Below are 16,483 nucleotides of genomic sequence, written 5' to 3' on the forward strand. Positions count from 1 at the left end.
AACTGTTTGTTTTACTCTGCATCTTCGATTATCTTTCTGTCACAGGTTTAGCTGCTGTTGACAAATAAATGCACTATGACTGAAATCCTGTTGTCTTAAAGTGCTCATATTATGCTTTTTGGTTTTTCCCCTTTCCTTTATTGTGTTATATATCTTTTTTTGTGCATGTTATAGGTTTACAAAGCCCACCCCAAAGGGACTTACCATCTCCAACAGAAAACACTGTTCACAAGCTGCTCCAAACAGCTCTATTGTAGTCCAGCCTTTACTTCCATGACGACCGTGCGTCACTTTGTAACACACGTTATAATGCTGAACTAGCTGCTAGCATGGCACTCCCTCATACTCCACTTCTGACTGGCTAGTAGTCCTTACCTAGCAGTGCTGACCTAGCTACTGCGCATGTAGGACTCCCAACAAAGATGGAACAGAAGTGCAATGCCTCACTCTGTAGCTAAAACAGAGAGTTCAACACACAGGGTGAAAAGAGGAGCTGCAGCAATGTGCAGTACAACAAAAATATGTTTTTTGAAAATTAAACCATGTAAACCTATTCTGGTACAACCTCTAAATACAATTATGAACCTGAAAATGAGCATAATATGAGCACTTTAAACCATTCAAGCACTCCTTTCTCATTTCAATTTCGTAGCCGCATACTGTAATAGTTCTTTCAGAACTTGACTTGTGACATACTTGTTTTATCACTACATACATCTCAGTTAAGAACAGATGTTATCTGCAGAAAAAGGTTTTCACGAATGCTGTAAACAATGATGAAATATTGACAGCATACAAGTCTGATGGACTGACCTGAATTTGCCTTTTCACATCATTGTGGTAGTTAAAAAAATCCCTCACAAAACATTCAACAATACAGTAATAAAGATACAGCCGAGACACAAACAAAGTGACAACCACAGGATGAACAGGACCAGACAGTTATTTCTGAACAAGTGGTCCATTGCGGTCTGGAGAAAGGGCAATTCATTTTAGTCAATCACTGGCCCTTTAAATTGGATATTGAGTGCTGTTGGGGGGCTGAGGTTTATCAATGTCCATGCCCGGCCGGGTCTGAATTGATCCCACGTTGATACAGTTGGTGTTGTGAGCAGAGTTGAGAGCCGACCCTACCTCTACACACCACCAACCCCTCCCTTTTGGGAAGCAAAGCCATTACTATATAAGGAAAAAGTGAGCGAAGTAGAACAAAGCCCTCATTCACTCCAGCATGAACATAAGCAGTTTGTCCAGTGGGAAGAACTCCCCGCCGCCTTTCAAGGCTCTTACGATTTATTTGTCATGAAATAATCAAATCTCCCCTTTTAATCTGTGGGAACACAGCAAACAACAGCCATGAAACAAATCATTTTGATAAGAGATTTGCTTGTGTCGACTGAAGCTGAGCGGGAGGATGGAGTGAGTTTTTATGTGGGATAGCTGCACCATTCACCACACTTGCCCAAACTAGATCTATGGTGCTGCATGTAATTGATCCTTTGATTGGTGTGTGTGTGTGTGTGTGTGTGTGTGTGTGTGTGTGTGTGTGTGTGTGTGTTGCAGTTGTTCATGCGTGTGCCTAGTAGAGTTGAGACTATATTTAGAGGAGGGCAAGCACAAAGAGAGAAAGAGAGAAAGAGAAAAAGAGAGCAGAGATCCAGAGGTCTGGTATACGATGATCAATCAGTGGACAGGCTCGCTGTAGCCAGGGGATAGAAAAGCATGCCAGCAAACACACACACACACACAAACACACACACTACATATACAAAAAATACATTACACAACAAGAATGACAGTATGTGTAACCTAGACAGGCAAACAAATACAACCGCAAAGCAAAGTAAAAACGTGACACAGGAAGCTAATGTAAATTTACAGAGCAGGGTAAACAATGTAGACTCTGAAATACAGATAGCAGAACATACTGTTATCCTGTTCCTATCACACACACACACACACACACACACACACACACACACACACACACACACACACACACACACAGTTTGTCTAATTGAAGGGTGTGCAAAGCGCACAGTAGAAGCGTACATTGGCCATTATCTGTCTTTGTATCCACCACAGCACCAACACACAAATTTACAAGAAGAGCAATTTTTTTTGTCCACAGCGTAAACCTTTTAGTTTTAGACTAATGTCACGACAAAACAAGATGAGGGCTGAATTTTGCCGTGCATCAAAGTAATTCCAAAGTTGCCAAATAAAGAAACTGAAAGAATTGATCAAAATCTTTAAACATTCAGAGCCCTGTAAAGCAAAATTTGACGTGAGCTTTGCTTGCCTTTGTTCATGAAGCTTAATGGGCCCCTAGATGCATTTTATGTGTGTCTTTCTGTGAGCGTGTGTGCGTGTGTGTATGTTTGTGGTGGAGAACAGTACCGAATGTTGAGGAGTTTAAGAGCATTGAGCAGCACCCCTTTCTTCACGTCGTAATCAATCTTCTGATCGGTCCCAAAGCTCGGAGCTCGATTGATCTGCCAGAGAAGAGAGAAGAGGAGAGAAACATTCAAAGAATATTCTGGGTTTTTTTCCTACTTCATCTATTTTCTTCTTCATTCTTTTTTCTTCTCAATTCAGCAGACAGAAATGCTATGCAATTACAGGAGTGGATTTAGAGCATCTTTGGAAAAAAGAGATCGGTTTCCCCAAGAAGGAGAGAAGAGGGGAGAAAGATAGATAGTTTTTTCACTTTGAAGGACACTTTGGAACTCTTAGCCTTTGCCTGGGCATAAATCCTGTCTGACACTGATGTGTGTATGCTTGTGCATAAGAAGAGCCTATGTGTGTATGAGTGCAGGAACAGATTGTGTAGGTTAAACTGTCACTAGATTAGTGACCCTGCCCTTTTCAGCCAACCACAACAAGCAGTCCATGACTCTGTAACTTAAGTATGCCAGGCACTGCAAGACCTATCTGTACCACTGCCACCAATAATCTCTTTGTGAGCATCAATGAATAACCAGCACTCAGCTCAATCCCATCATATACAATCAAGTGCGCTCACAGAGAGTCAACTGAGCGAGAACAGAATAAGCCACCTGTGATTTGAGGTACAAAAGCCAGTATCACCCAGGGAAAAATTCAAGAGCAGCTTACCTTTCTTAACAGAACAATTCCCAGCACCAGTGCAAGGTATTCAGATATCTGACACAACAAATCATTTCTACCCTTTAACTCTTTGTTATGTTCCCTCTGTCTCTCTGCCAAGGTAAAAAAAAAAAAAAGAGAGAGATTGTGAGAGACAACAAAAGGACCAACAAAAGGAGAGAGGTGCAGAAGGAGGGTGAATGAACTGGCAATCGTGATTGGAATGGTGTCTTCCTATGAGGTGACTTCAAGTGACAATGCAACACATGCCCACCGAAAGGCTCGATGAATACACCTTGATTGTTGAGATAAGTCAGGTCTACTCCTATTGTAATTTTTTCATGTGGGAACACCAGTATGTTTGGTAACGTTTGATGTCATTAGATTTGCCATACTATCAATACACATGTATTCTTTTTAATTAGAAAATGTGTGTTATTATTGTTAAAAAGATGTATGGAAATGTATACTGTACAGTGTACAAAGACATAGGGGTTATTATCAGGTGGAAACGAACCAATGTTAACTTAGCCACACTGAATGAAACATGCCGTCTCTCACTTTTTAGTCTGTGGAGCTGACTACTCACATACTATGACCCAACATGGCTGTATCCGTTGGTGAAAATCAATGATTATTTTCAACTAAAATAAAAATCACTGCTAACAGTGCTAGAAGTGTAGCTGGAAATGCATCCTTCCCAGTAGCCTTAATCTGCAGTCGGAGTGAGTATTTGTGTCAGAAACATTTGTCATCTTCCTATCTTCCTTTAAGCAGTTGGATACAGTTGAATTCATCAAAGTAGCACGGCAGCCAATTACAAATCAAGATTTCAGTAATGGAGCAACACTGAGCCAATCAGAGGTTTTAGAGTACATTATGGATCCATTCTATCCACCATTTAGAATCTTGGGTTAAAAATAGTTAAGAGACCAATGAGAAAACATGTTGGTGTGCAACATTAGGCCATTTCAAACCATAAAGATATTTGGGCTGAAAATCAGCAACAAAACCTGAAAGCTCTTTACAAAGATGTGCGAAGCGTCTTAAAGGTTGCGGGGGTAGCACTCAGAAACTCCGTACCTCTTTCTCTTCCCTTCTTCTAAACTAGCCATTACTAATCCTGACACAAAGATGCTTTCTGCTGTGTGGCAGGTTTGGGAACAGTGCTGTAAGATAATATTTACATCACAACCAGGCTCCAAGGAACTGAGCGAGCAAGAGCATTTGACTGTGTTGCCAGCGGTGGGGCAGGTAGCCCAAAAAAGATTGGTAACTACTGAAAGATTGTCCATTTGGATCACAAGCCAGCTCTAAAAAAAAGCAAACATAAATCTGTGCAGACTTAAGTGAATCAGTAAAGCTTAGGGTTGGGTAACGAAACGCTGTGCCAATAAGGCACCGGTTCTGACGTAAACGATAGTAACGAGACCGAATAAGAACGAAAATTTCGGTGCCTCATTTCGGAGTCTGACTTTTTTTTTTTTTTTTCAGAAGCATCCCTGCACAGGACGCTACGTTACCATTGGCTATTAGCTGGATTAAACACAATGGTTAAAATGCTGACAGTTTACCTTTAGCGGTGTAAAGTGTGACTGTATTTCCCTGTAGAGGATTCCAACACCAGGACGTAACAGTCCGCAGCTGGTGCATTTACTTGAAACTCGCCAGCCCTGTGGTGCATTCAAAGTCATTGTAGAATACCCTTTTCCCATCTGGTGCTTGTTTTTGTCGTTTACCAGCAATTTACTGATGAAATAAGTCATTTTAAGTTATTGTCATTACATTATTAATTAATCATTTAATTTTGACCATATGGCCTTACCAATAAACAAGCCGTTCTTTAATTTAGCCAACTGTCGTTTTGTGCTCCTTTTTTTATATTTTATATTATATACAGTACATTATATATTATATATATTTCGGTTCAGGCACCGTTTAGGCACCGGCACCATTTTGAAAGTATCGTTTTAGCACCGGTATCGGAAAAAACCCAAACGATACCCAACCCTAGTAAAGCTGTTACCTACATCAACGGCTACTCCTAAATTGTCCCTCAGTCAGACACCTAAACCCAAAACTCCCTTGATATGAAAATGGTTTTACAAGGAGGAGCTGATCAAAGGTGAATAAGAGCATGCAAGGATATGAAAAAATATCCCAAACTGTAGCTGTCTATGTTAACCTGAAGCAAATGTATAACCTTTTCTGAGCCATCACTGCCCAAGTCTCTTCCACTAGTTCAGAGGATAGATGCACAAATACCACAAGTGCTGGAAATAAGTATTTTACTTTAGAATGTCATCCTTTGGATTACTGTTTTATCGTCTTGGTCCAGAAATCAATCAATCAATCAATCAAAGTGAGCTACTAAATCTGTTTCAACATGACATAAGTTTGTATAGGCGTGCCTTCGTAAGTGTGTGCTCGCACTCACGTGCGTTTTTCTACACAGCAGCCATTTCTCAGAAGGAAGGGGGTGGGTGATGAATGTCTTCCAGTGCAAAGAGGAAAAAAGGAACAGGGACCCGATCCAACTCTTTCACTCAATAGATTGAAGTCTACAATACATCCCTCTGTGTGCTGAGAAGGACAGAGCTCCACTTCAACCTACAGTACCTTACCTAAGGAAACAAAAGAAAAAGAGGGACGAGGTCTGTTTTCATTTAAAGCACTCCCTGATATGACAGCCACAATGAAAAGAGTATGGCTTTAGAGCGCCGTAGCCTATAGGTAACAGCCAGACTGGCAGTGATCCTAGCGACGGTTGTCTTGTTCCTTGTCTTCATTTCTTAGTTTGATTTTTGGTGTCAAGCTGTCACAGAGTAGACTGGCATTGTAGCACTCGCTGTCTCTCTTTGCTCTCCCTCAATCTTTCGTCTCTCCCCTTCTTCTCTCCGTCTTTGCCTGCCTCTTCTTCTGGTTTGTTTCTCTCCCCACTCTTTCTGTCTCTCAACCCCCCCTTCCACTTGCTAGCCCTCACTCTCTGGTCATTACCTCTCTTATTCATTTCTTTCTCTGTGTTTCTGTGTTCTCCTTTTCCTCTCTGGCAGAGGAAGTTGGACCAGTCTGGTCCTAATGAACCCCTGCAGGCTCCCAAAACCCCCACTCTGATTTCCTTAAGTGACTCTGGCAGGGTCTTAAAGGAGCCCTCGGTTGCTCCAAGATGCATTCAATAAAAATGTCAGATGAAAAGATAAGAAACTCCTTTTTACTTATGTTCTGATTTGGTTCTGCATCAGCATTGTATCAATGTAGCCTGAATGTGTATGTAGGAAAAGAACATATCGGCCTGTAATTTTTCACAGGACAGGTTTATTTTCATCTGATCACCCAGTTAAGGACACAAAGATCGAGGGTGAGCTGTAAATCATTAACGTACCCTGTACAGGACATGTAACTCTTTTATTTTCTGCACCTGGAGGTGTGGGTCTGAGACACATAAGTAACCTGCCAGTGTTTATAAAGGCAAATAAAGCATGTGGAAGGGGGGGAGTAATCATTTTTTTTCAACTATCCATGTAGTTTGAATTGTATAGCGAATGTAATATTTCTCATTTGATTTCATATAGTTTATTAATTTCCAAGTGGGGAATTGTCTTTACCCTCTGGTTTGGATGCAGGGTCAGTCTTATAATGTCTGGCCCCTGTGGGGTGTATTGCTCAAGGATAAGCAAAATCATACCCTAACAATAACATTATAATTAACATAGCCATGGGTCATTCTGCACAACTAGAGATATTAACTCAATCCCAGTTCATACTATATAATGAAAAAGTCTCTGTCTAACAATTTGTTGTTATCATTTCAATTATGAATAAACCCAGTACAAACAAAATCCTTACAATTTTAACATATTATCATATGACTCACATTGTTGAAAATGTTGTGGCATCAAACAGTTTGCGCCTGTGGCTTCTGATGTGTCACACCGACCCTAATAACATAGCAACACCAATGGATCAACAACAATCAGCTGCTTTCTTTCCACAACAAATTGCTTCCCCCCTTCCACATCTATTCTGTGTCTAGAATACTCGTCAAACAAGTGCAAGGGCTGCATCGTGATTAATCAGTTCAGAAAAACGACCCCTTCTTATTATTCCTGGCAAAGTGTAAACAACCCTTGCTTTGACAAGCCTCCCATTCTGCCCCGCACACTCGAGGGTATCGGCACAGTTCAACCGCTGTCAGAATGGAGTGTTTGTTGCTGCACAATGGTGGAATGAGAAAGCGAGGCGGAGAGGGAGAGCATGAGTAGCAGAGCGACAGAAAGACAGACAGCTGGCCGCCATGTTAAGTCGCTCTCTTGTTTCAGCCGTCTTATCAATCACTGTTTTGTTCTTTTTGTGGTGTTTTTAGTGGTCCAGTCAGACACAGGGAAATTCTAGCTGAGCAAGCTGAGCTGCTGGTAAAGGTCCTGGGAGTGAGCGGGCCAACGCTTAGCTTAGCCACCAGTCAGCCTGACCTGCCTGGCTGGCTGGTTGGCAGGGTGCGGGAGTGTTGCTTTTTTTTTTTTTTTTGAAGACACACAGAGATACAATCTGACACAGCCACAAAAAAGCAAAAGGTGCTCCGGGTGCACAAAAAGGTAGAAGTGGACATAGTTATGCAGCCGCACACACAAACATGCGTGAATATATCAACAAAACAACCTCAGGTCCGAGACTGTCATAAATATGCAAGAGTATATATTTCTTCCTTTACAGTCTCAGACACACTCAACCACACACACTACAGTTCCATATGTCACTCATAAACATGCAATATATATTTTCCCTCTCAATCACATGCATGCACACAAAAACAGAGACACACACACAGTCGCTGATGTTGCCATACATGCCTGATGATAAATGACTAAATGTTGTGGGGTGTTTTCAACTGCCCCACATACGAGGCCTGTGCGCTTCTAATTTGATACTTATTCCATGAAATAGTCATGTTGGGGGAAAATGGATGTGGATAGAGACAGACAGTCCCATAAATCATTCTAATTATTCTTTAATAAACCTCTTATAAGCCAAAGAGTGGCTCGTAGGTAACTACTGCCACCTAGAGTTCACAGGGAGAAAGGCGCCCCCACAGAGCTAAGGAAGACATCCATGGACATTTAAATAAGAATGAATCCCACTAAGTGCCAAAGATTAATCAAAGGCAAAAGGAGAATGAAAGGTGGAAGGGTGCAAGAAACTCTGAAAGATAATTGAGTATATCAAACTGTATGTATTCTTCTCATTCATCATTTTTCACCCTAGAAAATTCAATCATAAGGGGATGAAAATTATTTGGAGAGCACAGGCAGCAAGAAAATTCCTCCTTAATCACCCTGAATACACAATAATGTTCGGTTCGGCTGCTGTAGGGGTTAGAAAACACTTCTCAAATTTCTGAAAGGCAGGCTAACCTCAAAATCCTTCTTCTAAAACTCAGAAGAAAACAGCTACGCTTTGAAAGGCTACGCTTCACACTTTTATGGAAAGCTATAAGAATGTAAAATTTGCACATATGAAATAGAATTTAAATTAAGAGTTTTCAGGCACTATTTTTTTCCACACAAGAAATTTACAGTATTTTCAGTAGTTGTAATTCATTTGCAGTCTCTGTAGGTGTTGGGGATGTGAGAGAGAAAAAATATCCTTTATTTGTCCTTAAATAGGTGTACGTGTTTGTTTCTATGTGTATGTGTGTATTCTGGCATCTGTTTACACTTGCCAGCGCAGATTGCTCCTCACAAACACACCCCCAACACAAACACACACACACACACACGTGCACACTCGTACATGCACACACACACACACACACACACACTTGCACTCAAAAGAAAAGGAAGTCTGGATTATGTTGACTCTGAGGGATGGATAGGCAAACCAAAGTCATCTTGAAACAATTGGGGACAGAGCACAGAAAGAAAGGAAAGCAGCAGGAAGTGGTGAATGGAGGGAGAGGAGGGGTGAAGTATCACCACCCTTAGGGGAGCAGTCCAGCTGCAGTCTGTTGGTCTGTTGTCATAATGCCCATTCACACACACAAACACACTGAGACACAAACAAACCAGTGCTACGGTTGACCTAACCATGCCTGCCTCATTAGCTGCCAATCACTCTGCACAAGCCGCCCTGAACGGGGGGCAAGAGGGGAAGAAAGGAAAAGAGATGGATGAGAAGATGGTAGTTAAGTTGCAGCCATCAATAATCAAGCTGCCTAAGCTCCTGTGTCCGATGGCATCTCAATACTGAACAGTTACAGATAAAATGCCATGAAAGTTGGAAAACATGGTTTCTTCCTCCTCTCTTTATTCCGTTACATACTGAATTGGTCTGTTTTTGTGTTTTAAGCAGGGTTCCTCCATGCCTCTCCGACTGGATAAAAAGACGGGCTGTGGGCTGGAGTTGTTTTGGTAGGCAGATCAGAATGGCCAACCACGCACACACACACACACACACACACACACACACACACACACACACGCACACACACACACACACACACACACACACACACACCACAGAGCACTATTCCCAGACATCCAGATGCAGTCGCACACACACACAGATAGCTAGTAGACACATACACAAGAGACACAGAAACACCCACAGTTGCACATGGTGGCTTTCAAAGTGCATACAGTATGTGTTTATAGTGCAAGCAAAAACACACACACACACACACACACACACACACACACACACACACACAGATGTAGACTTCATAGATTCACGCACACTAACTAATTTAATTTTACCTACATATGTACACACTGACTGTGGCCCTAACAAGCAGACCGACCTGTCTTTGAGCTGCCTGGAGCCTGACACTATAGAAACAGATTCTCATAGACCAGGAAGATTTCTAACTCTTTTTTTCCTATTTAGAGTTGACCAGCTTAAGTTTTTAGTTTTTGTTTTGTTAGCAAACAAAAATATTAAGTGAGCCAGAGCCTGTAATGAGGCTGGGCCTCAATCCACCCGTCCTTGTGTTGTGGTCCATGGACACCAATCAGGACCCCATGAGAACAATGAGTTGTACTCTGTTGGGTTCAGATACAAGGGGTAGAGCATTTAAAGGAATAGTTATTTTGTGTGTGTATATATTTCTCTTTCCTCGCCCATCACCCACCAAACCTCTAGTAATTCTGTTTCCCATTTGACGTTATTTGTCATGCCGGCTTACAGCACATGGGCCCTGGATAAACTTAAGAGAGGAGGGGGGAGCAGGGGTAATAATGCTGTCCCATTGCTATATTTTGGGATTGAGTAAATGCACTCCTTATGACTCATTATGGATTTGGAGACTGCCATTTTTAAGACACCACCATGTACGAGCAGAATTTATGAGTAAAGCCTGTATCATAACACGGTTCCTGAGCTAAAGTAAATGTATGTTTATTTCTGCATCGATTATGTTTTCAATGGTGTTTTTGTCTAGCTATTTTTATTATTATTTTGCTGTTAAAAGACAAAGAAAAAACTCAATAAAACCCTAAAAGCAAAAGCCTTGGCACTAAGCAGACTGTGCGTGAGTGTGTGTGTCTGTGTGGATTGAAGATCACGGCTCAATGAAACGACTTTACTATACGAGACACAGATGCTGTCCGGGTTGGTTTAATAAAAGTGAACGTCTCGGGTTACGCCATTTGGGCAAGTGTGTGTGTGTGTGTGTGTGTGTGTGTGTGTGTGTGTGTGTATGTGTGAGCGCCTATGTTGTGCTGATGTTTTGAATGTCAATAGGAGGTAAAACTTGTGTTGAAAACCCTGCTGAATTAAGATAAGGATCACACAAAAGCCTGTCTCTCTCTTTTTACCTTCTCTTCTCCCCCTTCTATACTTGCTCTGAGCACAATGTGCCTGTTTGATGCCTGGCCTTGGTTTGAGAAGCATCACTCTTGCCAACTCTGTTTTCACCCCTGTGACAAGCTACTTAGCAGGTGTGTGCTGGTCTGTGGGTTGTTCCTCTTGAGTATCCTTATTCGTTATCAGTATATTTGCTGTGATTTCTCTTTGTGCTTGTCGGATTACAAAGAGCTCTTGTATCTTGTATCACAGAGGTTTTCTTGCAATGGCAAGATAGAGGCAAGTTTGTCCTCTAATCACCGGAGTTTGGCGTTGCACTATTTTGAATACCTTTTCTAAAAAAAAAACAGTGGCTATTTTCTGAATGTGTAATTGGAGGATGTAAGAAGCAATCATGTTTCTTTTCCCTCACCAGCCTCCTACATACACTGGCACAAAATGGCAGCCAAAAATATAAAAACAAAGGGCAGGGTCTCTTATACATGATACCATCTAGCTTTCAGGTATCCGACTGGCTTTGAGTTTACACTGGTTGAACTTTCATTTCCTGGCTGCGAGGTTGCATGTCCAACAACCAGCTTTGACGTTTTAAAGAGTAAGAGAGGAAGACATTGTCAGAACACTAGCTTGGGTAAAGCCCCAACGAGGCGTGGCATACATAATTCACAGTGACACCAATAAAGAAACTTGAGAGCTGAAGTCCACAAATTCAAAACGAACCTGTAAGGCCGAGATCCTGACACAATTTTTAGTGTTTTGGGACTCCAGGGGTTGACAGAAATAACAAATAAAAAATGGTGAAATGCAGTGAAATACATTCAATTTACCACAAAATGCTGCAAAGTGATTTGTTTAAAAATTTAATTTGGACCTGAGGGCTTGCCATAGGGTACTGTTTGTGGCAACCAGCCTATGGGCCAGGCTGCATGCGGCGTCCCTACAGAATAGGAATTAACATCGACAGGTTAAAAAGTGGTAATGAAGTTATTTTCAGGCTTGACAGCGTACGCAGTGAGGATTTGAGAAGAGGTCTCTATGCTTGCAACTATCCCCTGACTAATCAGATGAATTTTGGAAATAAATGATTGTTGCTGTAAATGTTGCGTGAAAGAGAAGCAGGGTTGTGTGTGTGTGTGTGTGTGTGTGTGTGTGTGTGTGTGTGTGTGTGTGTGTGTGTGTGTGTGTGTGGGATGTTAATTGATGAGAGTTATAGAGAGCTGCTAGTAGCACAGGGGGGATCATTACTGCTGGAGTGGAACAACTGCATTCACGGCTGTTTGCCATGTCTCATACACACACAGACACACACACACACACACACACACATATACTGTCACAGTGCACCAGCAGTCAAAAGTAACACCATCCTCTTGCTCTCTCTTGTACATCCTTTTGTCATAGTACAATTGCTCAACCACACAAAAAGAGTCAGGTAATTATAACACCCTAATTCCACGATGTCTCTTCTGAAAACACCAACCAACTATCAAATGCCACTTTACTTTAAATCAGAAGCTTTGGAAATCGCAAGATTTATTTTGGGTTGTCATGATGGAGTAAAACAAACAATTATCCCAGAGGCATTTCCCATCCTTGAGTCAATTTGTGGGAAAGGGGGGGAAAGGCGCGCAGCCACTTTGGGTTAAAGGATTTAGGTCACACTTTAACTGACTGGCTGACATCAGAATGGTGAGACAGAAATCCTGGAGTGGATGCTGAACTTGAATACATCTCCTGAATGACTTGTCTTGCTAGTCAACCTGCCATCCTGACCTATATTTTTTTACCCTGCGTGTGTGTATGTGTGTGTGTGTGTGTGTGTGTGTGTGTGTGTGTGTGTGTGTGTGTGCCTTTGTATGAGGAATAGGGGTCTTGGTCTTATCTAAAATACAGCTGTGTATGCATGCATTTCTATTTGTATACATAGGTGTGTATGGATGCACACATGCATGTAATTGTGTGTGCAAGTTTGTGGTTGTGTAAGTTCCTTTCATTTTACATGGGAATGTGTCTCTGCTTGTGTTCGGGGGAGAAAAATACGTACTTGAGACTGTGTGGGTGTTTCTGTGTGTTTCTGCGCACCAAGGACGAGCGTTGTAAGCAAAATCAGTGTGTGTTTATGCTTTCTGTCAGTGCGGGACAACGTCTCCCTCTCTCCTGCTGATGCCACATTACTTCAGTTTAGGAGCCGCTGTCACTTTAGTAGCAGCATAGACAGGTGAGATTGCACAGATTGCAGCCCTCTTCTTTCTGACTGGCAAACACATATACTCCCTCGAATGAAATTTCATAAATCACAGAATTTAATGCACTTTAGTTATTTTTAAATATTTTTTAAAGTTCAAAAATGTTATCAAGATTGACATAATATACTTCACAAAATTAATAACATTTTAAAATCCCAATTAATAAATTATACTGTCCCTTTACACTCCCTTTAAAATACACTTCTATTTCGTATGGCAAAAAATTCAACCAGCAATGGCCGAGTAGAAAGAAATCACTAGGAAAAAACGAGAAACACACTTACGCCGCCGTTTTACACACGGCACACACATAAACACACACATACGGAGTTGTACCTCCAGTAGCCAGGGTTTGAGTTTGCGGTCCAAAATGATGTCAAAGCCCAGGACCTCAAAGCAGACGCTGTCGCTCCCTGGTGGCTGGCCGGGGCGACACATGCGATAGGCGTGCAGCACGTGGGGCTCAGCCACTATTATAGTCTTCACCACCAGCTCCTGGCAGGACACAAACACAAAGAGAGAGACTCACCAAGCTGAGCTGACAAAGAGAGCACAAATCTTACTTTTTCTTTTCGTCAGTTGCATTCATCCTAAAAAAACGTACAGTAGCTGCAAATCTTTATAGCAGCTAATTAAAGGTCTGAAAATGGTGCAAATAGGAGTTCGGCTTTAATTGCAGGTTGCGACTTCAGACAAATGCTTCAACCTTAAGATTTAGGTCTAAATTGTGACAATGGAGTAATCATGACACATACTAGACCTGTAACCTACAGACCTGCTTTAAAGAGGTAGGACTACATCCAATTCTTCTGTGTCTCAAACTATGCTTTCAGTATAAAAGCCGGGGAGAAACAGAAAGTGTTACAGGCACAGAACATTTTAAATTTCACTCACACACAGACTTTCACCAATGTTGGTGGTGGTCCATCTGTGTGGCTCCCAACCTGTGTTCATGTGTGTGTTTGCACGTATGTTTGCTGGCTGCTACCTACCTGCCTACTCCCACTGTGCAGCTGGGGTAAACATGCTCACTCTGACACACACAAAAACTGCACAAAGCTTCCCCTCACCAATCAAGTCCCACGCAGTGCTGCTAGCCTAGAGTTTGCCCACTCCAGTCTGACTGCTGGGTGCAGAAGAGGGGTATGGAGGTCTGGCCCTGGCCTGATAAGGCGGCAGCCCCCCTCCCTTTTATATCTGTCTGTCGCTCACACACCTCTATCCATCTGTCCATCCATCCACCCTTCTGACCCACAGGCTGCCCAGCACAAACACCTGCTCCCACTACTGTTGTTTATGCCCGAAGTCCCCAGTACTGGCTGGTGTGTGTGTGTGTGTGTGTGTGTGTGTGTGTGTGTCTTTGTCCCTGCCCCCATTACCTCCCTCCTTATCCTGAGCCCCCAGCAGCACAGGCAACTGCCTAGCACTGTGCATGTGTGCCTGTGTTTCGTTAGCTTTGGGCTGAAATGTTTTTTAATAAGCCTCTTTGAATTATTATATATTATAATCTTTTTATTTTCCCTGCATACATTTGTATATTATTTTAGCTACTTTATGTATGCGTGTTTGATTAATTTATCTCATCTCTGTTTTAATAGCATCACTGCTCTTTCTCTCTCAGTGTAGTAGAGACAGCAGGATGGCTGATATTTAAACAATGGGCAGGATTAAGCAAAGTTCGTAAGTAAATTTACATACCTTTAGTAGGAATAAAAGTACATTAAACTAACTGAAAAAAAAAAAAATGGTTGATAGGCTTCAACTGGTTGGAATAATATGTGCTAAATGTTATTGTCATTCACTAAAGTGAGATATTGTTCTGTCAATATACATTTATGCACAAGAAAAAACAAAAATTTCATAAAAACTATTTTCTGAAGCCCTGTAGGACAAAGATGATCACATTGCATTGATACACAAGTGCAACCTTTATTGTTTCTGAATGTCCACCAAAAAACTCAATACATCAAATGGATTAACGTCACTCTAATGGTACCATCCGAGTGGATGTGTCACTATTGCATTGTACTGACTACTAAATGCCCACTCTGACGCACACACCATCTGCACTACGCTTCCCTTCACCAGTCAAACTGCACGCAGTGCTGCTGGCCTGCAGTTTTCTCTGTCCAGTCTGACTGCTGGGTACAGAGAAAGCGGTATGGCCTCTATAGCTAGGCCATAGCCAGACATCTCTCTCAAAATTACACCCACATACAAAAGCTGCTTTCTGTCCTTGGTCAAACCATGGACACTCTGCCCCATACTGCACATCAATGTTGCCTTAATATGAAAGAGATGTCAGTAAAACATGGGGGGAAAAACACATACACGATATTCTTAACCCCCACAGATCTTTTGGCAAACAAACTCTCTGACTCTCTGACCGTGACCGTTGGCGGGAAGAGTCAGGGCAGTACGGGAACAAAATGTAAGAGGAGAGGTGAAAAGAGAAGGAGAGAGGAGAGTGAGCAGAGAGCATAAATACAGAGTTGAAACAAAACACAGTGTGTGAGTGCGAACGGACAGCACTAACACCAAAGTAGTGCAACTTCTGAGGAAAGACCTCAGACAAAAATGGTGAGAGAGGAGTAGGACGGTCTGGTTGACACTCTGGTATGCCACTGAGAGACAAGAAAGATGAGATGAAAAGGAACTGAAGTAAAGAGAAGTGGAAGAAAAAAATAGAACTATAATGCCTTGGCAAAATTGAGCCCATAGAGAAATTACATAAGATGGAAAAGAGAGGAGAATAAAGAAATGGAAACTATCCTGAAACAAGAACTTAAAGGACAACAGACTTACAACCGTCTTAAACGTCACTTTGTTCAACATGAACATTAAGAAAAGTGAAAGCTGATGAAAAGAAGAAATAAAAGATTGCCTTGCCTTGGTATAATAACCAATGGAATTTGATTTTGAGATTGAATGCTTGTATCATGAGAGCAGACAGTGAAACAGAGAACAAGCACTGAGGGGCCATAATGACAACCCAAATGACATCGGACAGCAGGACAAAAAGTCAAGGTCAACAAGAATGAAATAGAAAAGAACATAAACAGAACAGGGGCTAAAGAAAAGAAAGGAGTGACTAAAAGAGTAGTAACATAAAGACAGGGGGAATATGATGTGATGCATGGGTATAAGTTAAAAAATCAAATGAATCAGGAACAGGAGGTAAAAGACTGATGAAAAACCGAGAATGAGTTAAAGGTGTTTGGATGAGTTGAGAGTAGTGGCAGATAGGAAGAACTCACCCTCCTGGAATGATGTTTTCACTGAGCTCTTCCTGGAGTTAAACAAAGCTCTGAACCTCACTGAATTACTGTCAT

The 16,483-nt window shown here is 41.8% G+C and overlaps 1 protein-coding gene and 1 long non-coding RNA gene across 8 annotated transcripts in view; one reads left to right on the plus strand and one right to left on the minus strand.

Annotated features, from left to right (window-relative positions):
• Positions 1-16,483, minus strand: part of ttll7 (tubulin tyrosine ligase-like family, member 7) — a 69,183-nt gene that overhangs the window by 32,362 nt on the left and 20,338 nt on the right. For all 7 annotated transcript variants that reach the window (XM_031307247.2, XM_031307250.2, XM_031307249.2 and 4 more), the window contains exons 9-10: positions 13,488-13,646; positions 2,401-2,495 (exon numbers count right to left, since the gene is read on the minus strand). In XM_031307247.2, the coding sequence (XP_031163107.1) occupies positions 2,401-2,495; positions 13,488-13,646 (254 nt within the window). The remainder of the gene's footprint in view (positions 1-2,400; positions 2,496-13,487; positions 13,647-16,483) is intronic.
• LOC116055324 lies at positions 83-16,469 on the plus strand. Its single transcript, XR_004106263.1, has 3 exons — positions 83-92; positions 4,472-4,576; positions 16,457-16,469. It is a non-coding gene; the product is annotated as an uncharacterized LOC116055324 (long non-coding RNA).

This window comes from Sander lucioperca, chromosome 11, assembly GCF_008315115.2.
Source record: "Sander lucioperca isolate FBNREF2018 chromosome 11, SLUC_FBN_1.2, whole genome shotgun sequence".
NCBI lineage: Eukaryota > Metazoa > Chordata > Actinopteri > Perciformes > Percidae > Sander > Sander lucioperca.